We start from the raw sequence: 17,669 nt of genomic DNA on the forward strand, positions 1-17,669 counted from the left end.
CCACTGGGAGCATAATTAATTGGAGATAAAGTACATTGCTGGCTCATTTCAACATTTTTTCTGAACTCTTCAACACTTTCTGAACGAGTCCTAAGAGGTAGCACAAGCCTGTTAGCGGCTAACTAGTAAGCTAACTAGCAACAGGATGCCACCCTTCACCATTGACGATTTCCACAAACTCATGCAGAAGATCACTTTGTTGGAAACCAAAATCCACAGATTAGAAGTTAATGTGGAGGTTAACAGACTGTGTGGAAATGAAACCACTCTTCCTTTCAGCGGAAAAGAGAACGCTAACACACAGCTACCTAGCACTGATAAGAAACAGGACGGGAGAGCTGTGATCTCCGCAGTAAATCTACACATGGAAGTCCTCCCTGGAACACTCTTGGGGCAAAGCCGAAGAACAACTCTGCTCCTTGGAACATGGGTTGAAGAATAACAGGAAGAGCCGTCCACCCGGAGATCTCTGATGCTATCGGCTGGCCAGCACTACCATCCTCTTCCTCCTCTACTCCATACAGAGCAGGGCATAGCTGTGGTCAGCTGCTAAAGGAAAGACCAACAGCAAACATCCCGTACAACAAACTGTCAAAATGCAAAACAGATTTGCTTCACTACACCGAGATTCTGCATCTCCATCTGATGACGGTACAGGTCATACTGGGAAGCAGCAGTCTGAAATGCTCAAACAAGATTTTACTGATCTGTTGAACACAGTCAGCTCCCTGGATGTTGAGGATTTAATCAGTGGCCCCCTTCCACCAGTCAGAAGAGGTGCTGAGAGATTCAGCAGATTGATGGCACTGAACACATGGCTTTCCAAAGCATTCCTAAATAGGTCAGGAGTCAAATTGTTTATGTCCAACATATCTTTCTGCCTGCGTCACCAATCTGTTCCCTCCACCAAGGACAAGAGGCAAGACAGGCCGAAACAAACAGGAGATAATCACGAAGGAAACCGAGCACAGCCCCCAGCTGAAGTGAGCTCCACTCATGAGAGACGTCATGGTGAACAGGAAGAGGATTCTCTCTGTGAAGTTCAACTGTCTACACCACCCCAAACCCCACCCAGTTCACCATCTACTGTGGGCATGTTGTTGCCTTCGTCCCCCCTCATGGAGTTCGCTGACCAAATGAACAAGCTGGTCATCGCTGGGACACAGTTTAGCCCCCGCCCTACTGCAATTTTCTCTCCTCTCATTCCCCTGAGACACCCTCGGCCTTCGGTAAAGTTAGGACACGCACCACCCCCACCCCTTCCATACAGGCATCATCCTCCCCAAGCTGATAAGAGCTCAGCACACTTAGATCTTTCTGTCTCTGACTGCTGATGTTTTATGGGTCCAGGGTCTAAAGATGTCACTCCTGACTATTTCCAGCGAAAGTCGGGGCCCAGCGTACTAGAAGCTTCTTCAGTTCATGTTATGACCGGTAAGAGAAAAAGAATGTTTAAATTGCCAAGAAACACGGTAATGTCAAATTTAACATTCGTTCCATGTCAGCTACAGTCAGTCCATAGTTGTATAGATACTGCTTCTAGCACATTAAATCTAGCAGTATTAAATGTCAGGTCATTAGCATGTAAATCATTTTTAATTAATGATTATATTGTACAGAACCACCTTGACTTTATGTTCTTAACTGAAACCTGGTTAGGCCAAGACAACAGTGCAGCAGTTCTTATTGAACCAACGCCTCCTAACTTCAGTTTCATGAGTGAAGCTAGAGTGGATAAGAAAGGAGGTGGAGTCGCCATTTTGTTTAATGAAACTTTCCAATGCAGGAAAATGTTGTATGGTAACTTCAACTCCTTTGAATACATTGCTGTTCAGTTGAGAGCCTCCTGTCGTGCAGTATTACTAACAATTTGTAGGCCCCCGAGATATAATGCACTGTTTTTTGATGATGTTTCCAAGTTACTGTCTATTATTTTAGTTATAGTGGGTGATTTTAACATTCATATTGATAATGTGAAAGATGGATGTGCAAAGGAACTCTTAAATACTCTGGATATCTTTGGACTTTCTCAGCATGTGACAGATCCAACACATAACAAGGGCCACATTTTAGATCTAATTATTTCCAAGGGTCTAAACATTTCTGATGTTGTGGTGAGTGATGTTGCTCTTTCTGATCATTACTGTGTTCAGTTTAAAATGACCATTGCAGCAAAGGAGAAGCAGAGGTGATAAGAAAGCGGTCTATTAACAATAGCACCAGTGCATTATTCACTCAGGCTTTTACATCATCACCAACTCTGCCCTCAGACTCTGTCGATGACCTCGTTAATAATTTCAGCTCCAATGTTATGACTGTTATGGATGCCATTGCTCCGATTAAGACCAAAGTTATATCTGGAAGGAAAAAGTCACCATGGAGGAACGCCACTCTGGTGAAAGCTCAAAAAAGAGTGTGTAGGCAGGCTGAACGCAGATGGCGAAAAACAAAACTCCAGGTACATCATGACATTTATAAAGAGAGTCTTCACATCTATAACCAAGAATTGAAAAAGGCAAGGCAGTCTTTTTTCTCTGAGATTATTAAAAATAATACCAACAATGCCCGCACCTTAGTCACTGTTGTCGACAGACTGACGAATCCCTCAGTATCTCCAACAAGTCATGCAATGACTTTGCAGCCTTTTTTACAGATAAAACTCAGAGGATAAGACAAACAGTAAGTGGCTCCTTCTCAGGAAACTTGGTTATGTCACCAGTTCCTCCTCAATCTTCTAGACATCTAGAAAAGTTTCAACTCGTAGACCATGCATCTCTGACAGTAACGATTAAGAATTTAAAATCCACGACCTGCTGCCTTGATATGCTGCCTACAAATTTGTTGAAAAATGTTTTTAATTGTGTTGCACCAGAAATATTGAGGATAGTAAATACTATATCAAGCCTCTTTTAAAAAAGCCTAACCTGGATGCTTCAGTATTAAGTAACTACAGACCCATATCAAACCTTGCATTTTTGTCAAAGATCATTGAGAGAGTTGTTTATCAACAAATTCACTCTTTCCTGACCCAAAACAATCTCTTCAACGCTTTCCAGTCTGGTTTTTGACCACACTACAGCACTGAAACAGCACTTATTAAGGTGTTAAATGACATACGCCTCAATACTGAAGCATCAAAAACTTCAGTGTTGGTATTACTGGATCTTAGTGCTGCATTCGACACAGTTGATCACAACATGTTGCTCGACAGACTGGAGAAGTGGGTCGGAGTTTCTGGTACGGTGCTGAACCGGCTCAAATCTTATTTAGAAGATCGAGACTTCTTTGTGTCGCTAGGTAATTGTGAATCTGAGCGAACAAAGATGACGTGTGGAGTCCCCCAAGGCTCTATTCTCGGGCCACTTTTGTTTAATATCTATATGCTCCCACTGGCCCAGATCAACATCTCTTACCACTCATATGCTGATGACACACAGCTCTACATCACAGTGTCACCATATGACTAGAGTCCATTACAGTCGCTGAGTGAATGTATCCAACAACTCACTCAGTGGATGGGCCAGAACTTTCTTCAGCTCAATGCTGAAAAGACAGAAGTCATTGGTTTTGGTCCCAAAAACGCAAGGCTTGAGGTCAGTGGCCGACTTCACTCAATTACACTAAAAACCACTGACCAAGCCAGAAATCTGGGTGTAGTTATGGACTCAGACCTGAATTATAACAGCCACATAAAGACTATCACTAAATCAGTCTATTATCATCTCAAAAACATTGCATGAATTAAAGGACTTCTGTCTAAACAAGACATGGAAAAACTAGTTCATGCATTTATTCTTAGTAGGTTAGATTATTGTAATGGTGTCTTTACAGGTCTCAGTAAAAAATCAATCAAGCAGCTGCAGCTCATCCAGAATGCTCATCCTGACCAACAGCATGAAAATGGACCATATCACTCCCGTCCTTAAATCCCTGCACTGGCTCCCTGTGAGCCAAAGGATAGAGTTTAAAATCCTGTTACTGGTCTACAAATCACTAAATGGTCTTGGACCTAAATACATGTCAGAGCTGCTGGTGGGATATGAAGCATCCAGAGCCTTCAGGTCATCAGGGACAGGCCTACTCAGTGTCCCCAGGGTCAGAACCAAGCAGGGTGAAGCTGCATTTAGCTTCCATGGTCCTCATCTGTGGAACAAACTCTCTGAACGCCTGAGGTGTGCACAAACAGTCAGCTCATTTAAATCAGGGCTGAAAACATTACTGTTTACTGCAGCTTTCGTATAGTGTAAGACCTTTCTGTTTGCCACTGCCTTTCACCGAAGCAATTTTAAGGCTTTGAACTGCACTGTAACTTTTATTTTCTCTGTGACTTTTGTTTTCTGTTATTGTGAATAGTAATTTTTGCTGGATTTCTGTTGATCATTGTGATAGTTGGGCGACTCGGACCAATTCAGGGCAGAGTAATACCGGGTTCTGGGAATGCCGGAGCTAATAGGAAGAAAAGGTGTTTTTTCCTATTAAGCTGTTTTACCACTGGATTGGGGGCCAACTCAGGGCCGAGTGGAACCAAGTGGAGACAAGGTGTCTCTCAAGGTTATCACCGCTGGTTGGCTGCTTTTTCAGAATTTGTAGCGTAAACAAACTGAATTCACGGTGACGACCAGGTCTTAAGGATAAATATAAAGTGCAGTGGGACGAGTGACAAGTAGAACAATGGGAGGTAAATCCAGCAAAAAAAGCAAAAAACCATGAAGCTGGCATAGGAAATCTATTCTATTTTAGCCTACTTTCCTATTTCTTAACTTGTTTTAATGTTTTGTTTTAATGCCTATTTCTTACATTGTTTTAATGTTTTGTTTTAATGTATTTTAAATGCTTTTACTGTTATTGTATGCGCCTGTAAAGCACTTTGAGTTGCCTTGTGTCTGAATTGTGCTATACAAATAAACTTGCCTTGCCTTTTAAGATTAAATTTCTTCATATAAGACCAAAACACTTTTCTTTTCTGAGAAATTCTATTAATAGTGTTCATAGTATTTATTTTCACAGTAAATAATTGGCCTGATGACATCCTGAACAATTAGGGACAGAGCATATTTGGAAGCCGATAATTTTACACAAATGCATTCGCCTTATTGAAATAACATCCCTTCTTTGAGGGAGGAGGGTCTGCAGACCTTTCTCCAAAATGTCATTATGACAAAAAGACCAAAGTAATTGAAATGAAGCAGCTTGAAACAACTCATATTAGACCTATTTTTCTACTCACTACCAAGGGTTTCACTTTGTGTTGAAAAGTGGTTGGGGACAAGTTACAGTCAAGGTCAAAATCTTACATTCACATGTAAAGAAATATATGTATATCATGGCAGTCCTCAGTTCCAATGATTTCTACAACTCTCATTTTTCTTTCAACTACTTTGTCACAAAAAACATTCATGAAGTTTGCTTCAAATCTGAGTTTATAATAGGTCTTCTGAAAATGTGGCCATACAATTCAGGGACTTTTTAAATATCTTTCAACGTCAAATTATGTCAAAATGACGGGCCAATGATTCAAATAGATGTTCACATACACCATTTCAGACCAGCAAAGTACTCAAGGGTGTTACTTTGAGTTGACAAGTGGTAAGAACATCAATATGTGCAATTTTAGATAATGTCACGTAAAGAGACGTCAGAGTAGATTATTACAGCTGGAAAAATTGCATAATCAAAATTCATTTCATCTCATTTGTTAGTTGTTGTTTTTTTAGCACATTTGTAACAATTCAGCGGTGGGGACATTTCCGCAGCGTCCCCAGTGCACCTATGATCACTACTGAGTCCTATCCCTGTTCTTCACTCTGGTTTGTAGACGCACGGTAATGCTCTGTTCCTCATCATTATATTGGGATTCGGTGGGAGCTTTCATAATGGCTACCACAATACCGGACTGAGTTCTCCCTCACCGGTGAGAAACATCACTTTACATTCTGTTTGTTGCTTCTCTCTTCAAAAAGATGGTAAATGTTCTTGTAAACTTTCCCTGCAGCACATACAGCGCTTCATCAACAGCAGTTGGTACGACAGATATAAAGAGCCTCCCCCTCTGCAGACGATCACCATGATCTGGTCCCTTATTGTTTCCCTGTATGCTGTCGGGGGACTCATTGGTGCCACCAGTGTCAAATTTGTCTCAGGCAGGCTGGGAAGGTGGGTAAGAAAGACCTAATGCAACATTCAGTCCTACTGCCGGACAGACTTGAAGTGATATGTGTTCCTTCATCAGAAAAAAGGCGATGATCGCAAATAGCTTTGTTGCCATCCTGGCAGCAGGGATCATGCTGATGAGTAAAGGTGCCAAATCATACGAGATGATTATTGTGGCGAGGATCCTGCACGGCTACACGGCAGGTAAGCCGTATTCTCTGTCAAGAATAATGCATGTGTTGTTTTTACTTGACTGATTAACATTATCTCATGACCTGCAGGTTTGGGATGGAGCACCCATATGATGTACCTGGCAGAGATTTCTCCCAGGAAGTTAAGAGGCGTAGTCAGTCTGACCGCAGTGACCTTTGCGTCACTTGGCAAACTGTCTGGGCGTTTTTTTGGACTAAGGTATGTCTACGGAGACAGCAGTTTGGGTTTTTTTGGATTATTTTACAGTATACGAGAGCTTGATATCCACAGAATGCACAAAATATTATTGGCAAACCTTTCACCTGTAACCTTGAATTGTGATTATATATGCTCCCCTTATGCTCGCCATTTTGGTTGTGTTTTTTATCAGCGTTATGTTGACGATACTCAGCTTTACTTGTCTGTTGAGCCCGGTGATGTCTCTACTCTAACCACTCTGCAAAATTGCCTGGTATAGACTAGAATCTGGATGTCTCAGATTTGACTTACTTACTTCTGTTCTTTTAGCTAAAGGAAGTTAAAGTTAAAGAAGAAAGTTTGGAGAATTGTGCAAAAAGAGCTTCAGCTCAATATGAAGAAGTGTAAATAAAGATGCAGTAAAAAAAACACATCTAAACTCAGCTAACACAAGACTTCATTTTGTTCTGTTGTTTTTTTTATTTCAGTGAGATCCTCGGTCGTGAGGAGCAATGGAACATCGTCCTCTGTGTTCCTGCATGTTTCTCCGTGCTTCAGGTTATAGTGTTGCCTTTTCTTCCTGAGGCTCCCAGATACTTATTCATAGAGAAAGGGGATGATAAGGCTTGCAAAAAAGGTTTGTATATTTCCCCAAATTCATGCAGTATGTGACCAAAGAGCATTTTAATGGTAGCATAAAAAAAACATGTGCTGCTTGAAATTTCCCAGAAAATATTTGAACATAAGCTAGTTGTGATCAAGCATCATTTTAAGTGCTAAATATGTTGTTTGAAGGAAAGACACTCAAGGGTTATTTCAGTTCATATAGTTTTAAAATGTTGAAGGTGCAACATGAAAGAATTGGCATCCTGTTAAATTCTTATTCAAAACAAATAGGGGGCAGCATATCACCAGAATAACTAACTGCTGCTAACTGCTAATCTACACTCACATTTTAGATCATAGAGCACTTTTATCACACCCATTCATTATTTATTTTAAATGTTTTGTATGTAAGCAAAGGAGCACATTTCTATTTTTATGATATATATTTGTCTATGGTCTTCTCATCTCAGCTCTCCAGAGTCTGTGGGGCAAAGGCGACTACAAAGAGGAGATGGACGAGATGTTGGCTGAGCAGGCGGCCATTGAGAGCGCCCCACCAAAAAGCCCTCTGGAGCTCCTGAGGGACAGGACTGTCCGATGGCAACTCATGTCCATGTCCATCATCCAATGCTGCAACCAGCTGTCGGGTATAACAATGGTGAGGATGGAAACCTTTTAGTTTGTGCTAGTATTTATTAAGATTCTCAAAATCAAACCAATTTGTCTCCCCTTCCCAGCTCAGTACCTTCTCTTTTGACATCTTCCTGGAGGCAGGTATACCGAGAGACCAGATCCGCTATGTCACTCTTGGTCTTGGAGTATCTGAAATAATCATAACCATTTTCTGTGTGAGTAACTAAATCAGTTTGTACCTGAGCTCTGTAGACTGTCTCCACATGTTGGTAAAGGCCATCTTTACTTGACATGGAAATAATGGAGAGATTGTTAGAGACTTCTTGGTTGTTTAGTTCAGCCACTATTACCATGTTCCTGTGTGTCTTACATTTCCCACCAGAAACACTCACTAGTCATTATCCACTCACCCCTATGCAGAAAGTCAGGTGAAGTTTTCATAGTCCACAAAACATTTCTAGAACTTCACAGCAAAACAGGGTCAAATCAGCATTCTCCTGAACAACTGAAATAGATGGGGACTTGTTTTAAAATGAAAAACAACTGAAAAACAAGCCTAGACTATCAACCCTGTACATATTCATAATTCAGGTAATACTCTCTATCATGTGTGTGTCGGCTGACTAAGCTGTATTGAAATGATTGACACACAGGATGTGCAAACACAAGAACCAGAAGCATAAAAATCAAATGACATTTTGGTTCACGTCTAGTAGGGTATCATTTTAATGGATGCCAACTTGTATTTAATGGCCTTTAATGACTCGGTTTGGAAGTGCTACCATGTGGCAGCAGAGGAAATGACTGACAGAGAATATTATCTTAGAATATTTTGAAATTGTATATACATAAAATTTGTAACTACTACCATATTTTGTTGACCTCTCTGTTTCTCAGGGACTGCTGATTGAGCACACTGGCAGGAGGCCGTTGTTCTGGGGGGGTTATGGAGTCATGTCTGCCACCTGGGTGTGTGTCACTGTGGCACTCAGCCTGAAGGTAAACCTGTTACCTTTGGATATTGACGCAGCTTTATTAGCTATGAGAGAAGTTGGACGCTACGCATTTTAAAGGGCGTGCTTCAAACAAGTTACACAAAAGCATATTTTCACATTTTTTTGTACCCCTGCAAGTGTCGAGCCATGCAGGCAGTTTGAGTCCTATCTGCACAGGTGTTAGACATCAGTCTCTGTGATTCCTGTCTCAAAGGGTGACCCAATGTATGTAATCAAACGGTAATGTTAGCTACGAAGTGGTTGAATGCTAACGTCAGCTAACGGAGTACCAATTAAGTTGTTTTAACTTGAAATATGGCCCGACGTCCCTCCAGATTTACACTGTACATAATTTGTTTTAGTTGTTGATCAATCCTGAAGAAATTAAAACAATTTGTCAGGTTCCCTGTGTCTTTATATCTGGCATCCTGGAACACAGCAGTATGAATCCTAGCAGTGAAACATCCCAGCCTGAGTGCGACATTGGAGAAAAATGGTGGCCATGTGAATATGGTCTATTGACCCCCACTGTCTTGCGGTGAAGGTAGAAAACCTTAAAACTATCTGCACGGCTCGACACCACCAAGGGTAATTGACAAAATATGGTGTCGTCATGAAGGTGATCGGACCGTTACAAGAGTTCACCTAACAGCAAAACATGTATCAGCTATCATTTCTGTTGTGTGCGAAGACAGCTGTTAAATAATTGCTCTCATTGTCTACATAGCAGGATGCTAATAAATATATGAATCATCATGCAGGAGTCCAGCCATTGGGTTCCATACATTGCCGCTGCTTTGATCATCGTCTTCATCCTCTTCTTCTGCGGAGGACCTAGTATGTCCATTACACACTGCATTATGGTTCACACAGAAAAGATGTTTGTACATAATGAATTGAATCCCCTGTGTCGTCAGGTGGAGCCGGAGCGGCCCTCAGCAATGAGCTCTTCATCCAATCTGATCGAATGGCAGCATTCGTCATCGTTGGGATCCAGCGCTGGTTGTGTTTCGCTTCGTTGGGCTTCGTCTTTCCATTCCTCATTGTGAGTGCAACAAGCAACAAGCTAAAGTTAAATGGGATTTTCATCACAACATGGATTATGTTTTAATTTTAGCACTTTTCATGCATTACACATAAGATTAATGACAGAGTGAATGTCTTTTTAGTGTGTGTTGGCTATTTAAATATCATTAGAAACTTTATGTCATATTGTAAGAAAACACCCAGAACTTTCATTAAAGGTGAAGCTCACTCTGACCTCACACATCTTTACCCTCCCTATCCTCTGTCCCAGAATGCCCTGAACTCGTACTGCTTCTTGCTGTTCGCCTTCTTCTGTCTGCTGGGTTGTCTTTATACCTTCTTCCTCCTGCCTGAGACTAAAGGGAAGACCCTGCTGGAGATCTCTGAGGAATTTAAAGCCATCACTGTCTGTGGGAAGTCCTTCTTAGAGGAGAAGAGAGAGGAGACCAAGTTATAAGGCAGTCCAGATACACCTGTTTCAAACTGTTGTTTTGTTGTGTCGGACAGTATTTATGTTTTATGAAGTATTTTTCTAATCTACTGCAAAAGCATCAGTCTACCATTACTGTGTCATACAGAGAATAAACAGTACAATAGAGGAAGAACTTGAGATGGACATGTAAACAAAAATGAACTGTAGTGTTTTATTTCTCATGGATATTATCGCCGTGTCATGTTATTCTGTCATTTCTGTCATTCTCAGTTCATCCTTGTTCCTCAGCAGAGTTGTGTTTTTATCAGGGAGATATTTTTCAGGAGATTTTCACAACATCCCACGACTGCAAACGCCAACTTTAACACCTCAATCAACAAATAACTAGAAAAAGGAAAAGCAGCCACACTTTTAGACTCACAAAACAAATGCCTAAGAAGAGTTAGTATAAAATATTACATGAAAAATGACTTTGAGTGCATTTAAACAGGATACAGTCCAGATTAAAATGGGATGACAACAGAGGACTGTGGTTTTCTTTTATTGGGATGCCAGACTTCATACTATCCCACTACTGTAAGCATGGCAAAATAAATGTTTTACATTAATTTAGGAAGAAATATTTATATGCTAACACAGAATTCAGGGTTTAGTATTCAGTGTGATGGAAAATGCTTGTGTTTTCAATGCAATGTTGACCTCAGTGTTTAAAGAATAAACCAACAACATGGAGTGACAGGAAGTTAGGTTTACTTTTTCAAACCACATTTGAATAAAAGTGACAATGTCAGATCTGAATTGTGTGGTCAATGTATTGACTTGTGTCCTGATGAACTCGACTGAATCAGGTTTAATCAGGATGGAATGGGTTTTAATAATCTGAATGACGTCAACACATGCTAGCTGTCAAAGATTATTGAGACGGGCTGCTGGAGCCCATCACAACTGTCTTGTCTTCATTCCTTCACATTTTGTACCCCTCCATACAATCTAAATTACAGAAAGAACAAACGTCAGCAGGCCCATAATACAATTTTAAAGATCAGATAAGAAAAAGGGTCATTAGATACTGATGGAATTGTTTTTATTATTTCTACTTTCCTGTGCAACTCAAGCTGAGTTGAGTCTAATTTTACTCAATACTACTATATTTCTGTCATTCTTATTTAAACTTGCTTAGAGTGAGCAACCAGTTCAGTGCAACTGTACTGTCGTGAAGGCTGCCCATAGCCTACCTGACAAAACTGCACCTGCAGCCACAACATGTTTTGTCACAAGAGGTCAGTACTCTCCTTCCTTCAGCTCTGCAGCAATAAATCAACCTCTGCTCCCGTCAGTACCCATGGGCTCTGCTGTCTGTTCTTTGACCTCCACAGGGAATTAAATGAATGGGAACTGTCCCACACTGTCCCACAACATTGTCTCTTTTCTTTGTCTTTGTCTCTCTCGTGGACGCTGGTCTTCTGTTGGTGACCTTGGTGTTTATTACTATCACACTCACAATGAAGATCAAGCTGTTTCTTTAACGCTCATACCTTATATCTGAAGTGAGACACTAAGTTTTGCTGAACAGTGGCTACAGGTAACAGTTATCGTAAGTACATAAGTAAGATTGTATTTATATAGCATTATTACTTAGTGTTACAAAGTGCTTCTCTAGAGGATAAAAGGTTAAAAGGTCAAGAAACGAGTGAGAAACTAGACTAGACTAGACGTGGTTTACACAAATATTAAAGGAGTTTTCAAAGCAGCTCCATCTCCACACCTCGGACAGTCAGACCATATTTCCCTCACTCTCACCCCAGCTTACAGACCCCGGATCTGTAGAATTAAACCATCTATCAGCACAGGTGTTGTCTGAGGACACCACCTCAATGCTGCAGGACTGTTTTGAGAGCACAGAGTGGGATATGTTTGCACAGGGAGCAGACCTTGAGGAACACACTGCATCTGTGCTGGGGTACATGGACTTCTGCACAGAGACTGTAACCACACAAAGGACAGTTAAGGTGTTCCCCAACCAGAAGCCCTGGATTAACAGCACGGTGAGGGCACTGCTCAAGGAGAGAGATGCAACTCATTCAGGTCTCATGACAGACAGGCCTACAGCGATGCACGGGGGAAGTGAAGTTAAAAAAGGCATTAGGGATGCCAAACGCCAATACAAACAGCGCATTGAAGAACAGTTTAACAACAACAACCCCCGTAGCATGTGGGAAGGTATCAAGGCACTGACGGACTACAGAAAGAATATTTCGCTGCCCAGTGAAGACTTCAACCTGCCTGATGTCCTCAATCAATTCTTTGCTCGCTTTGACACGCAGAGAGGGGTGACTGCGAAAAAGTGTCTGCAGGCCTGCAAAGTGAATGGGATGGATCAGAGCGTGTTGCTGCAATTCACTTTGCAGGCCTGCCTCCAACCCTGACCCCAGATCCGAAAAAGTGTCCGCACAGAGGGGCGCCAGCACGCTCCAAACGGCCCGAAACACACTCCTGAACAGCCCCTGGAGGAAGGATGTTGGCCCTGACAAGCAGACGGTTCAGGACAATAAAATCCACCACCAACAGACTGAGAAACAGCTTCTACCCCAGAGCTGTGACCTCCATCCACCCCCCCATAATGAGACACAATTCATTTTGTTAAAATGCTAAAAATATTGTAACAGTGGTGCAAGTGAAGAAGAGTCATAAAGTAAGCAAACTGACTTAGTAATGAAAATAATACGGTAGGCTAATATTTACCTAGAATTAGCAAACATTTGCTAACATTAGCCACCATAAGCATAAGCTAGTGTTACCAGAACAGGTCAGACCGTAGAAGCAAAACCCCTGAGTGTATTCAAGGAGACCTATTATGCTATTTTGTTTTTTCCTTTATATTTATATATGTTCCAGTGCATGGAAAGATCTTGAAAGTTAAGAAGGTCAAGGTCTGCGCCAACAGAAGCGCCTCTCTCCCACAGAAAGCACTGCTCCTTCAATGCCTCGTCAGTAGTCAGGCCTTTACTTTGACTTTGTGACATCACACTACATCGACGTGTCACACGTTTGCCCAGTTAATGCATAGGGGCTACTTTGGGACACGAGAATTGATTTAGCACAGCTGCTCTGTTGTTGTTAGCAGTGCTGGGTCAGGCATGTCTGAACTGACCAATCAGAAGAGACTGGGTATTTGGGAGGGGGGCCTTTAAAGAGACAGGAGCTAAAACAGAGCATTTGAGATAACAGACGTGTTTTTTGAGCATTAGAGCATGTAAAGCTATTCTAGTAGTAACCCAAAATAAAAAATATGAGACTGAAAATGAGCATAATATGTCTCCTTTAAATTAAAAAATGATATTGCTCCCAAATTCAACTTTCCATTTGTAAGAGGAAGAATGTGTAAATTACTCTCAAGAGTTAGTCATGCTTTAAAGTAGACAGTGTCTGTGTATACAGTATATGGCAGTACTTTCTAAGTGCTTATCTAACTCAGACTGAAGTGTTTTATGTGCTGCTGCCCCTTTCTCCTATTTCAGGACATCAGGTGTTGTGTTTCATGTAAAGTATTGCCTGCTTCCACACGATGTGTTATGCTAATGCACCACATTGTGTCAGCATTTTCCACACTCTTACAACAAGAACACTAGAGTCAGAACTGCCTACTGGACATTTTCCTCCTCTGGACCATTTCCACACTATCCTTGTGCCTTCCTCTCATTAGTGTGATTTCAGTCAGTCCTGGTCGGTGAGTCCTTCTCATCCCCAGTTGGCTCTTTGAGTAGCTCACTGGCTATAATGATCTATATTTGAGTCTTTGAAGGTCTCTCCTTCCTTATCACTGGCCAGCAGCTGCTGGCGGCCACCGGGTCTTCATTAGCTGCTATAAGCGCACTCTCTATCCACAGCCCTGTACTTTGGGAATGGGAGCTGTGATTGGCAGCGTCTTGGCTAGGCTGATCACCCTGTACCGACGTCCTGCTGCGCCTAGTTAACACTGGAGGAGGATTGACTGGAGGATTAATTGGAGAAACCATCATGAATGGTCTACTCTCTCAAACCTGGCTGGTCCCTTTGTCAAACTGGTGCCAAAATGCTAAAATAATGGCACAGGAGATGAGGAGATAAGTTAAAAATAAATGGAGCACGGTCTGATTTAAAGCATGTCAATCACATGGACCTGTGATTAAGATTCTCTAGAAACACACAAAGGATTCATATGTGTCTGGGTCTCAGTGGCTTTAGTTTATAGCTGTAATGACTCCGTTACATCAACAGATGGCGATGTTAATCCTCTGCCGGGATGCACTAGACTGATCACTGATCACACATTAGGCATGACACAGTAAGTGTAGCTCATGGCAACCAGGGCGAATTAATTTAAATCCACAATGTCAAGGTTGACAGGTGCTGTTATCTCATTTGATTCTGATATAAAGGTGGTAAAAGATGTAGGTACATACTTCAAGTAAATAATTGCATTTGCTGTTAGTATGATAACTTTTAATTTATTATTTCATTTTAACTTGTAGCTTATTTTGGTTACAGAACCTACTGTATTTCCATCCAGACTGGTTTTGAATTGTATTTGCTGTGTGTTTTGTCATTAAAGGGGCACTATGTAGTTTTGGGAAAGGAATTTTATTCAGAAGAGAAAGAGAGAGCTTTTTTTATTCCAAAATAAAACAAGTTAGTTGTCAGTTTCAATGACTGAATAAACAAACTGACCTTAAAGGACAACACAGTTTCATATTGTTTTACTTTGTTTATATTTGGCGGACCCTGCCACCTTTCTAGCTTCAAACAGTGTTGTGGGACCTTATTTTCCTCATATACATATACTGTATATACAGTATGTAGGGGAATTGTGCTTTTGCCACATGAGATGCAGCAGAGGTCAAAAGGGAACTTTGATTATGTGTTAAATGTAATACTCTTAAGGCTTGTTTACCAGTGTTTTTAGAATATACTAGTACCCTCCACATTTGTAAAAGACACTCAGTACTCCCTCTAAACATTCATCTTTATATTATTTATAAGTTTTGCATCCAAAACACAAGACACAAGCATCGTAACACTCTGATTTCTGTCATACTCTAAGAGACGTATTTCTACAGTGTTATTAAGCCTTTTTCTATCTTCCACTGAGACTCCAGCAGAAAGTAAAACCCTCCTTCAGTGGTGAATCCATGCATAGCAAAGAAAAGGTGAAATAAGGGCCATTACTCTTCTGTCTCTCCGCCTGGCAACACTGAGCTCACAAGCAACGCTGCAAATCAGAGGAGAGTGAATACAGTTGGATGTATTACAGATAAAATGAGTCACCGTTTTTCATAAGTCTCAAGTTGTGCATCGATGTATTTGGCCGATTTCCTGTACATGTAATAAGTATGCTGATTTCCCCCAGTTAATAGGCCTACGCATGACTGTTGTGCGCAGGCCATGTGAATATGATTATCGAATGAAACAATGTCAGTCAGAGCGCAGGATGCACAGAAATTCCACTTGATTAGATTGTCCGTTGTGTCTGAAGATTATCTACTTTGTGTAAGTGGGAGAGGATGAGTAGCAGATGCCAGAGGATTTAGCCGGTCACATTGACAGTTAGTCAGTGGACTCAGTGAAAGACGATTTCAAGGTGTTGGAGCAAATGAAACCTCATAGAGCTTTCAGTATACTACAGACACAGCTACAGTGGGATCATGGGAAACTTTACCGTGTAGGGATCCTCATTATAAACAAAATTAACGATGAACAATACCTATAGTTTAGATGAAGCCAGGAGTGTTTTCTCTTTCTACACTGGCTTCCACTGTTTGATTGGGTTTGGTTATATTTTTTTGTTCATTATACTCTATTGTTCTGTTTTATTTAATATAGGTTCTCTCTTTTTCTCATTTAGTTGGTTAAAATAAACTGTTTTAGGTACAACACGTGTGTGTGGTTGGGTATTGTGACAAATAACCAATAACAATCTGAAAAAAAGTGATGCCTGCTCTTGCAAAATGGATCCTGGCATTGGGTTGAGACTCATTATTAAATATAACAGGAGGAAGCTAAGTAATAATACTTGACATTACACTGTGTCTATATGGTACACCAGTATGATACATGATACAGAAGTCTTTTCAAAATGACATGTGAATCAACCGCTGAGGGGCAGCAAACTACAAACCCTGCTCTGTCAGAAATGCAGCAGAAAAGAAGAAAAGCAACCTGTTTATCCGTCAGTGCTGCAGCCAAAGAAACTGTAAACTGAAAGGATTCATTGTGACACACTGTTTTATGGAGGAAGATTAAAGAAGAATGTCAACAATGATGTCAAACACTGTAATACTTGTGTGTGTTTGTGTGTGTCACAGCACTTGTCTTTGCTCCCTGTTAAGCTCTGGTGCATTGGTATGCAAAGTTTATTCTGCACGGGAAAGGCAAAGTCTGCCACCTCGTCATTTATTCCATCCATAACGACTTTCCTCAGACACTTGTGATCTATTACAGCTACAACTGAAAATGTTTTAAAGGTCCAACGTGCAGGATTTAGGGGGACTTAAATATGAATATGGAACATTATAGTCAGAGTTTTCATTTATGCATAATGTAATTAAAAGTCATTGTTTTGTTGCCTTATGAGCCTTTAATATCTACAGAGGAAGCAGGTCCCCTTCCATGTAGCACTGCCATGTTTTTATAGCAGGCCAGAAGCTACAGACTAAACTTTGGCTCTAGAAAAGGCTTTCAGTTTTTTAACGGCCACCATAGACGAAGGGTCGTACAGCTAGATGCTAACTGGACCGTTTCAACAGGAAGGCCCATTTGCCTTCTTGCCTTAAAGGCAGATGGACCATTATAAAAGGCTCATTTGCCTTTATAAATCACAGTGTAATGATAAATTGTAGGTCTTGGAAAGTATTGGAAAAATGCGTCGCTGTAAAGTCAACATCACAGCTCATTTACAGCTGGAGGACTAATCGGTCCATCCATCATCTCTGCTAAACAGACGGACAGAGACAGAGAGAGAGAGAGGTGGTGGCGGAGAAAGAGAGAGAAGAAAAGGAAATAGACTCAACAGTCACATCAGTAATGAAGTGCATGAGAAATGCACTGAAACACACGTGGACGGTGTCCTGCATTGAATGTTGCTATCGCTGGTGATTTCGTACAGGTGGCACACAGATGGGACCCCTCCTGAGACCTGAGCTTGTTAATGAGTCACGGCGAGGAGGGGTGGAGCGGGCTGATATCATGAACCAGACGGAACCCTCTGGCAGCGCAACATCGAGGTACCCAGCATGCCATTCTCCATAATGGCGAGGTGCCCCTCGGGCCAGCGGATTAACCCAAACCTGGCAGCACTTTGCCGTGCCACGTGTCCGGCTGAGCAAACACTGGAAATGAATTATTATTTTCTCGCACTGTGGCTGAGAGATTACAATCAGGCCTAACGAGGGCCCCCATAG

The 17,669-nt window shown here is 41.3% G+C and overlaps 1 protein-coding gene across 2 annotated transcripts; it reads left to right on the forward strand.

Annotated features, from left to right (window-relative positions):
- Positions 1 to 383: 383 nt before the first annotated feature.
- Positions 384 to 11,023, forward strand: slc2a9l1 (solute carrier family 2 member 9, like 1). 2 transcript variants are annotated; one of them, XM_084349166.1, is made up of 12 exons: positions 384 to 1,434; positions 5,816 to 5,911; positions 5,993 to 6,153; positions 6,230 to 6,354; positions 6,432 to 6,561; positions 7,029 to 7,177; positions 7,617 to 7,804; positions 7,884 to 7,994; positions 8,677 to 8,778; positions 9,536 to 9,611; positions 9,692 to 9,819; positions 10,072 to 11,023. In XM_084349166.1, exons 3-12 carry the CDS (start codon positions 6,065 to 6,067, stop codon positions 10,255 to 10,257), a joined length of 1,284 nt encoding a protein of 427 aa, XP_084205292.1. In that variant the 5' UTR covers positions 384 to 1,434; positions 5,816 to 5,911; positions 5,993 to 6,064; the 3' UTR covers positions 10,258 to 11,023. The 2 variants fall into 2 exon arrangements, with proteins under 2 accessions (XP_084205292.1, XP_084205293.1); XM_084349167.1 differs by lacking the exon at positions 5,816 to 5,911.
- Positions 11,024 to 17,669: the final 6,646 nt, after the last annotated feature.

Source organism: Pagrus pagrus, assembly GCF_965226575.1.
Source record: "Pagrus pagrus genome assembly, chromosome: 3".
NCBI lineage: Eukaryota > Metazoa > Chordata > Actinopteri > Spariformes > Sparidae > Pagrus > Pagrus pagrus.